This window comes from Salmo salar, chromosome ssa02 (assembly GCF_905237065.1).
Source record: "Salmo salar chromosome ssa02, Ssal_v3.1, whole genome shotgun sequence".
NCBI lineage: Eukaryota > Metazoa > Chordata > Actinopteri > Salmoniformes > Salmonidae > Salmo > Salmo salar.
In genome coordinates, this window is record NC_059443.1 from 22,506,559 (window position 1) to 22,516,060 (window position 9,502).

The window sequence follows — 9,502 nt, forward strand, 5'->3', positions numbered from 1 at the left end:
CGCTACCAGAGAAGAGCAAAGCTGAAAAAAAGACACTTCAATGAACACATTATCAGCCATTTATTCTGTAGTACTTTATGTATGTCTGGGAATGTACAATATCTGGGTTGGTTGAAAGAAGAAGCTCTCATTTCAGGTGGTATATTTAGTTACCATTGAACATAGCGTAACTGTATCATACCAATTCTCTATACATGTAAATACACATTAAATTATTATTCTTTTTTTCTTCCTTTGTGCATTTTGGCATTAGGCTCAGAGGTAAGTACGACATTTGGTGTACGGAAGATCTTGCTACATTAAACAGAAGGGAACAAACATTCTGAAAACTAGGCTGTTTGCAACATCAGGGCAGATGTATTGTGACATTACTCTCAAGGCCAATGCAAGGTTTATATACAGACAGAGAACAGTGGATCACATCATGTCCTCTGATTCTCCTCTCACATGTCTCTGTCTGCTGTCTGATTCTCTGTTCCCACACAGGGAACAGTCATGTGTTCTCCTCCTTGTAAACCTTCTTCATGTGGCTCCGTATGGTCTGAATCCATTGTGGCATTGGCCACATTCATGACACCTATATGTTTGTGAGCTGTCTGATGCTTCTTCAACATACTTGATGTGGTAAAGCATTTTCTACACACAGGACACATGTATGGCTTCTCCCCTGTGTGAGTCCTTATATGCACTACCAGAGATGTATTCTGGCTGAAACATTTGCCACAATCCTGGCATTGATGTGGTTTCTCCCCTGTGTGGCTCCTCATATGTAAGTTTAGGTGTCCGCGCTGAGTAAATCCTTTGCCACAATCTTGACAGTGAAACGGCTTCTCCCCTGTATGACTCCTCAAATGCCTTTTCAGGAAAGTATCCCAAGCAAAATATTTACCACAAATATGACAACACTTTGCTCCGATGTGAGTTTGTAGGTGATCTATCATACTTTCTGTGGACTGACAGAATTTTCCACACACACCACAAATATGTTCTTTATCCTGTGTGTGCGTTTGCACATGATTTAATAAAGAAGCCATGGAGTCAAATTGCTTTCCACATACCTTACAACTAGGAGCAGCATCCCAGCTTACACTGGGTCTCGAGTGTGATTTTAGATGGTTCAATTTCCTGTCCTTAACACTATGAGAACGCTGTCCTTTTACTGTCTTTGTTCTCTTTGATTTGAGTAGCTTTAACGGTAGACCTGACAGAGGTCCTCCACTCTCCATCCTGTCAATATGTCCTCTGTTTTCACTCTGAGCTGCAGAAAACACTGTACCTACTGCAGAAAAGGGCTGAGACTCTCTGGTTGGTTCTGATACACCATAGTCTTCTACATAAGGTTCTGTTTTGATCTGTTCAGTTGAGGTGCTGGGTAGAGAGTATCTCTCTCCATGTGAGGACTGAGTTGGGTTCTGATAATAGCCACTTGATACACAGCCGTAAGAATTGATAAACTCATTGAAATGATTCTCATCCTCCTGACTGATCCTTGGTTCCTCCTGTTCATCTTTAATCTGTGTGGGTTCTGGGTCCTTCTGCCCCAGACTGGGGCTCCACTCCTGCTGCTCAGGGGAAAACACCTCATCAGACACGGTGACAGTGAGCTGCTGGAGGTCTGGAGAGAATGGAGAGAAAAAAACTCAAAAGCTGACTTGAGACGTAGTTAGCCTTACAATAATTACCTTTTTACAGACCTTGGTTTTGTAACTACACTCTACAAAATTAATAAAATTGAAAGCTAATCGTAAATCATATGAAATTAACGTTATTAAAACAAACACACCTGCTCGTCTATGTAACTTGATCTGCGGCTTAGTGCGGACATCGAGCATGCTCCGTAGACGCCTGTTCTCCTGCTTTGTGTGAGAAACCTCTTCCTGGTACTCTGCTATCGTTTCTTCAACGACACCAAATATCTCCTCAGCTGCCGCTATCAATTTCTGGTTGAGAAACACTCTCAAGAAATCCATTTTAGACATTTTATAAGAAAGAAAGCTGTCTAGCTAGCTAAGTTAGCCAACTAGCTACCAACGTAAACAAAGTCAAGAAGACAAAGAGCGCTGTCAGTCTTTGTGCGTGCACGGCATAGTACATTTTGCATTGTCGCCCCCTACTGGAGCGGAAGACGCAGGTCGTGGCGATCCTGCCGATTGAATAAGTATTTCCCAATCTATTCTTGGAGGTTCTCCAGTGTCTGTATATTTTTTATTCTAGCCGAGCACATAGACAATAGACCCTTATTCTAGCCGAGCACATAGACCATAGACCCTTATTCTAGCCGAGCACATAGACCATAGACCCTTATTCTAGCCGAGCACATAGACCTACCTACCTGTATTAGGTTGCTTCTTGTGTAAATATTTTCCGTCTGGATTTTAATGATTTGTATGGAATGGTCTGCCTACCCATGTGAGAGATGCAGACTCGGTCTCAACCTTTAAGTCTTTACTGAAGACTCATCTCTTCAGTGGGTCCTATGATTGAGTGTAGTCTGGCCCAGGAGTGTGAAGGTGAACGGAAAGGCTCTGGAGCAACGAACCGCCCTTGCTGTCTCTGCCTGGCCGGTTCCCCTCTCTCCACTGGGATTCTCTGCCTCTAACCCTATTACAGGGGCTGAGTCACTGGCTTATTGGTGTTCTTCCATGACGTCCCTAGGAGGGTTGAGTCACTGACGTGGTCTTCCTGTCCGGGTTGGCGCCCCCCCTTGGGTTGTGCCGTGGCGGAGATCTTTGTGGGCTATACTCGGCCTTGTCTCAGGATGGTAAGTTGGTGGTTGAAGAAATCCCTCTAGTGGTGTGGGGGCTGTGCTTTGGCAAAGTGGGTGGGGTTATATCCTTCCTGTTTGGCCCTGTCCGGGGGTATCGTCGGATGGGGCCACAGTGTCTCCTGACCCCTCCTGTCTCAGCCTCCAGTATTTATGCTGCAGTAGTTTATGTGTCAGGGGGCTAGGGTCAGTCTGTTATATGTGGAGTATTTTTCCTGTCTTATCCGGTGTCCTGTGTGAATTTAAGTATGCTCTCTCTAATTCTCTATTTCTTTCTTTCTTTCTCTCTCTCGGAGGACCTGAGCCCTAGGACCATGCCTCAGGACTACCTGACATGATGACTCCTTGCTGTCCCCGGTCCACCTGGAAGTGCTGCTGCTCCAGTTTCAACCAGGGGCGAAAATCTGATATCAACTTTGGAGGGGACAATTACATGACATTTTCTCAAGAGCAATTCCTGAGGGGGACACCAAAAGTAGTGCTGTAACACATAGCCTACATTGTAATATGGTAAATGTATATTGAGGAACCAAAGAAATAAGGTGTTTGCCATACTCCTAACTACCAGTACCCAAAACTACACAACTAATCACAACAGCAATACCATTGCCTTTAACAAATCTTAGTTCAGTCACCAGTTTAAGTTGAGAGTGGGGGTATCCATGGCATTTTCCAATTATGTTCCTATTTTACAAGTTTAAAAAATTGAGAACCTTTCATAATGTTGCCAAACAAAGACTCAACAAACTTACCTGAGACTCCCTGTCTCTGCCAGTCTGTCCCTGCATATCTGTCCCCAACTCTGCTGTCTGTGTGCCATATGTTGCCTGCTCTGCCTAATGACATCATTGTGAAACATTTCCATTAGAATTTCATTTCTTTCTTATGAACATTTTATCAACTAGTCTTTGAGATATTAGGCTACTAGGGTTCTTACTTTGCGTTTTGGTGTACTGAAAAATACTCTGATGTCCGTCTTTTTCTGCCATTTTTCTGCCATTTTTCTACCTGGTTGGCTACACACACACAGTTTGTAGGTTATTTACAGTAGGAGATGGGCTTCTATCATCTTATCTTCTATCATTCTATATGGGCTTCTATCTAAAAGGTAGCTAGCAAATGTGAAACGGATTTCAGTGACAAGAGTTGACAGCTGTATGAGTTCACCATTTACACAACATATGCTGCAACCTTTTGTAATTTTAATAGTTTGTTTCATATTGGCTGGCTTCCAACAATAGCTGAATTTGCAAAGCTAGCAAGCACCAATTCCGTTTCAGTGGTGTTTGCTATAATCTTTGCTACCCGGGTTAAATAAAGGTGAAATAAAATAAATAAATAAAAGTTCCCTTGCGACAATTTAGCTTTTGCAACGAGACCATTAAATATATTTAAGACAATGGTAGAAGAGAGTGTAGTTCTGTTCAGTTTGGACTCCAGTTTATCGCTAACCTTATCACAGGACTTTGAAGCACTAACTTACATCATCTGCATGCTGATCTTGGAATAAATTGACGATAGCAAAGATTCCATCTTTGACGAGGCCACATAAATGGAATAGGTACTAGCTAGCTTAATAGTTAATATTTGCGCGCTAGCACTGCATATTCAGCTAGTGTGTGTGCGCGATTGACTGGATTAACCTCACGTCAGTTACGTTCATTGAGTGCCTTTCAGACAGTGGATACGACCCCTCTGTTACCTTGCCAACTAAGGAACTGGCAGTGGATCGAACCATTGTGAGGCAAAGGGTGGGGGGGGGTCGCAATCTTTTGAAACTTAAAAACGCGCTATTAAGTGTCTATAATCAGCACAGTTGCTTTCATTGCGTGTTATTAATATTATTTAAATGACATAGTTATGTTTCAGTGATATATTGGGGGGGACAAATCATATTTTTCCCAGGATGGGGGGGTCGTGTCCCCCCCGTCCCCCCCGGGATTTCCGCCCCTGGTTTCAACTGTTCTGCCTGCGGCTATGGAACCCTGACCTGTTCACCGGACGTGCTACCTGTCCCAGACCTGCTGTTTTCAACTCTCTAGACAGCAGGAGCGGTAGAGATACTCTCAATGATCGGCTATGAAAAGCCAACTGACATTTACTCTTGAGGTGCTGACTTGTTGCACTCTCGACAACTGTGATTATTATTATTTGACCATGCTGGTCATTTATGAACATTTGAACATCTTGGCCATGTTCTATTATAATCTCCACCCGGCACAGCCAGAGGAGGACTGGCCACCCCTCATAGCCTGGTTCCTCTCTAGGTTTCTTCCTAGGTTTTGGCCTTTCTAGGGAGTTTTTCCTAGCCACCGTGCTTCTACACCTGCATTGCTTGCTGTTTGGGGTTTTAGGCTGGGTTTCTGTACAGCACTTTGAGATATCAGCTGATGTAAGAAGGGCTATATAAATACATTTGATTTGATTTGATTAGTAGACTGCAGAACTGGTGGCGCTGCTACAGCACTACTGGTGCAAATCTGAAGTTTAGATCAATCAATGCCTCCCTAGATCACTAAAGTACACCAAAAATAGAATACACCATACTGCTATCACTAATCCAACATTCTCATGTCTGCAATTAATTAAAGGAAGAGGAGAGTGAGTAGTGATGTACAATGCCTTCAGAAAGTATTCATACCCTTGACTTATTCCACGTTTTGTTGTTAGCCTGAATTCAAAATGTATTAAAAAATGTATATCTCACCCATCTACACACAGTACCTCATAATGACAAAGTGAAAATATGTTTTTAGAAATACATAAATATATAATTTAAATAGGTATTCACACCACTGAGTCAATACTTTGTAGAAGCACCTTTGGAGGCGATTACAGATTTTAGTTGTCTTGGGTATATCTAACAGCTTTGCACATCTGGATTTGGGGATTTTCTCAAGCTCTGTTAAGTTAGATGGGGAGCGGCGATGAACAGCAATCTTCAATTCTTTCCACAGATTTTCAATGGGATTCAAGTTTGGGCTTTGGCTGGGCGACTCAATAACTTATATTGTTCTGAAGTCATTCCTATGTTGTTTTGGCTGTATGCTTAGGGTCACTGTCCTGTTGCAATGCAAATATTCACCCCAGTCCAAGGTCATTTGCACTCTGAAGCAGGTTTTCATTAAGTATTTGCCTCTATTCATTGTTCCCTCTATCCTTACCAGTCTTCTAGTCCCTGCTGCTGAAAAGCATCCCCATAGCATGATGCTGCCTCCACCATGCTTCACGGTAGGGATGGTTTTTGACGGGTGATGAGCTGTGCCTAGTTTTCTCCAGGCAAAGCGCTTTGCATTCAGGCCAAAGTGTTACATTTCTCTCATCAGACCACATAATCTTTTGCCTTATGATCTCAGTCTTTCACATGCCTTTTTGCAAACTCCAGGCATGCTGTCATGTGCCTTTTTCTCAGGAGTGGCTTCTGTCTGGCCACTCTCCCATAAAGCCCAGATTGGTGAAGTGCTGTAGAGACTGTTGTATTTTTGGCAGGTTCTCCCATCACAGCCAAGGAACTCAGTGTTCATTGCGTTCTTGGTCACCTCCCTGACGAAGGTCCTTCTTGCCCGGTTGCTCAGTTTGGTTGGACGGCAAGCTCTAGGCAGAGTCTGGGTAGTTCCACATTTTTTCAATTTCCCAATGATGGAGACCACTGAGCTCTCGGAAACTTTCAACACTCTAGACATTGTTTTATACCCTTCCCCAGCTATATGCCTCATCACAATTTTATCTCAGAGATCTAGTGAGTTCCTTGGACTTCATGGTATAGATTCTGCTCTGACATGCACTTCTACTTTAAGTTTTTATTGGCGAATCGCAACCAACTGGCAGGTGCATACACCACCACCTACTGTTCTGGAGTGTGAGGCCGGTCACGACCTATATATACCACTATATTCTCTCAACTCACCCTGAATTTCTAATAAAATAAAATAATTCCCTACAAACCTCACTACTCCCGTCATCCCCACATAAAATACCACCTACTCCCCATTTCCGTCCAACCTCTCTGACCCTGTCAAACAACCTCTCCCTTTCTACATCACACGTTTAAAAAAATAATAGCCTGTTCCGTTTCCTCTACCATACAGCCATTACACATTCCAGTATCATGTTTCCCTATCAATTTCCACGAGGAATTAAATCCCGTATGCCCTAATCTCATCCTACACAACATAACTTTATCCATTCTGTTCCCATTATAACACTATTTCCAGTACAGATTTCCTTGTACTATAAAAATGCCTGCCCTTACTAATTTCATCCCATTGTCTCTGTCAGCAATCTAACCCATTTTCCAAATCAATGTTTTCATTTCCTCTCTACCCAACTGCACCTGTATATCCACAATATTATTTTTCACTGCTTTTTCTGCTATTATATCTACTATATCATTTCCATTAACTCCTTTATGAGCTGGAATCCAACAGAACTGAATTTCAATACCATTTTTTTTGTAAGCCCAACAACAGCATTTTTCTACCCATAAATCCTCATGTTCTGACTTTCAAAACAAAATCTAATTTTATTTGTCACATGCACGTTTAGCACATGTCATTGCAGGTATAGCGAAATGGTTTTCAGATCTGAAACTACACAAAACTGATGCAGAGTCCGAACATATTGCTATTCTTCCTGGTTGCAGCTCCTCTATTCATTGCAATCCAACAACTATCGCAACCATTTCTGTTGAATCTACAGATAAATCACTTGTTAGTCTCTTGCATAGATTAACATCGAACTCAGGAATAAATGCACCTGCTGCTGTCTTCCCATTCATGGGATCCTTTGAACCATCTGTATGCACTACAAGACAATAATAAAACTGATTAGTAATATATTGATCCACTATTGTTGCTACATGATATTCACACCACTTTTTCTTCGATCAGGCTAAAATCGACATGTGGTCTTGTATAAAACCACAGTGACACATTTCCTATTGCCACAGATGGACTCAGGGACCTTATAGGGCCATCTTTATAACCCCCTTTTCCAAATCTCTCTCTTGATATCTTTCATATTCCCAGCAGTCTTCCAATACTGTCAGTGTAGGATGATCTACCATACTACCCTTCAGTCTTGCCCAGTACGCCAGGGATTGCTTAACTCATCTAAGGGATAGTGGCATTTCCCCAGTATCTACTTGTAAAGCCCCAACCGATGTAGTTTTAAATGCACCATAGCACATCCTGAGTGCCCTCGCTTGCATCCTATCAAGGGGCAAAAGCGATATAAAAGCCGCAGAACCATATACAAAGCACCCATAATCTATAGACAATCTCATCAAAGTACAATAAATATTCAGTAAGATTGCCTATCTGCCCCCTCTGACATACACTGTCAACTGTGGGACCTTATATAGACAGGTGTGTTTTTAAATCATGTCTGAACAAATGAATTGGCCACAGGTGGACTCCAATCAAGTCTAGCGTCATCTCAAGGATGATCAAAGGAAATTGGATGCACCTTGTAACGGTTTTGACTTGAGGTTATTGTTTATAGATGCGCAGAGAAAATATTGGTTTCTCCTTTTGGTTTGGGAGGGAATGAGTCCCATCTGGTCCGTCAAGTCTACACCAATACAAAGGACTCATGTAAAAGTCAGGATGGACATACACTTTTCATAAACCCTTAAAACATTGGAAATAACTTGAAAACAACTGTTCTTCTGCGTGGTTGTATTAACAACATAAATGATCACACACATATAATAATATAACAAATAATGAGTTCTGGTTCCTCCAGAAAAGTCCTGTACCTCGGGCCTAAAAGAGTCCATCCCGGTAAAGGAGTTCAGGGAACTCAAGTGACCTTAGTCACGTAATGTTGGTCCGTTCATACAAGTGTAGCGTAAACCCAGTCTCAATCAATCAAAATAACAATTATTTTACCACACAACCATAAAGCGTATCAAATCTTAATAAGTCCTCAACTACAACTAACTACATAAATCATCACTGTATACATCACACCAAAACAAATGAAATACCATATACAAAAAGGTTGTAGTCAGTCGGTCAGTCAGACAAGCCAATCCGCTAACAGATCTCCAGCGGAGGAAGGCCATGAAGAACAACGGAGAAGTGTAGTCCAACGGAAGCAAAGAGTGGATCCGATCCTGGGTAAACTTGCTATTAGGCTACAAAAGCACACTTTTAAAGGCAACAAAACAAACGGAATAGAGAGCTTCGTAACTGATGGGTGACCACATCCTCGTTCGTGTCTCCATCACAACCCCACTTTTGCACAGCTGAGGCTGGCTATTTAATTGGTAATTAAAGGGGAAGCGCCCTATTGGAAGGAGAAGCGCTGAGACGGTTCAGACAAATTCAGGGCCTCACAACCTGAGCTAAGGAGTGTGATTATGTCAATGAGATTTCTCTATTTCATTTTCAATACATTTCTAAAAACATGTTTTCACTACGTCATTATGGGGTATTGTGTGTAGATGGGTGTGAAAAAATGAATCCATTTTGAGTACAGGCAGTAACACAACAAAATGTGGAATAAGTCCAGGGGTATGAATACTTTCTGAAGGCACAGTATTTTATAGAAATAAAAACAGTAGATTGAGAGAACGACATGTTTTAATGCACCTCTTGTATTGTCTGAAACACTCCCTACACAGGAAACTACTGCCATGTTGTCAGGAGGATTTACATCAGGTTGTCATTATGTTTTCTCCCTCTTGTGAATGTTCTCGTACCTTCTAGGGGACTTCATCCACTTGAAGCATTT

At 42.0% G+C, this 9,502-nt stretch overlaps 1 protein-coding gene across 1 annotated transcript; it reads right to left on the minus strand.

Annotated features, from left to right (window-relative positions):
- Positions 1–45: 45 nt before the first annotated feature.
- Positions 46–2,069, minus strand: LOC106576519 (zinc finger protein 569). Its single transcript, XM_014153738.2, has 2 exons — positions 1,784–2,069; positions 46–1,615 (listed from the first exon to the last, which is right to left on the minus strand). The coding sequence occupies exons 1-2, from the start codon at positions 1,977–1,979 to the stop codon at positions 444–446; spliced, it is 1,368 nt and encodes a 455-aa protein (XP_014009213.1). The 5' UTR covers positions 1,980–2,069; the 3' UTR covers positions 46–443.
- Between the last annotated feature and the right edge of the window lie 7,433 nt (positions 2,070–9,502).

What these genes read in the sequence shown, in the direction of transcription:
- LOC106576519 (XM_014153738.2), bottom strand. Translation starts at nt 1,979, where the DNA reads ATGTCTAAAATGGATTTCTTGAGAGTGTTTCTCAACCAGAAATTGATA. An exon ending in CAAGTTACATAGACGAGCAG is followed by an intron (nt 1,616 to 1,783) that starts GTGTGTTTGTTT and finishes CATTCTCTCCAG; the next exon opens with ACCTCCAGCAGCTCACTGTC.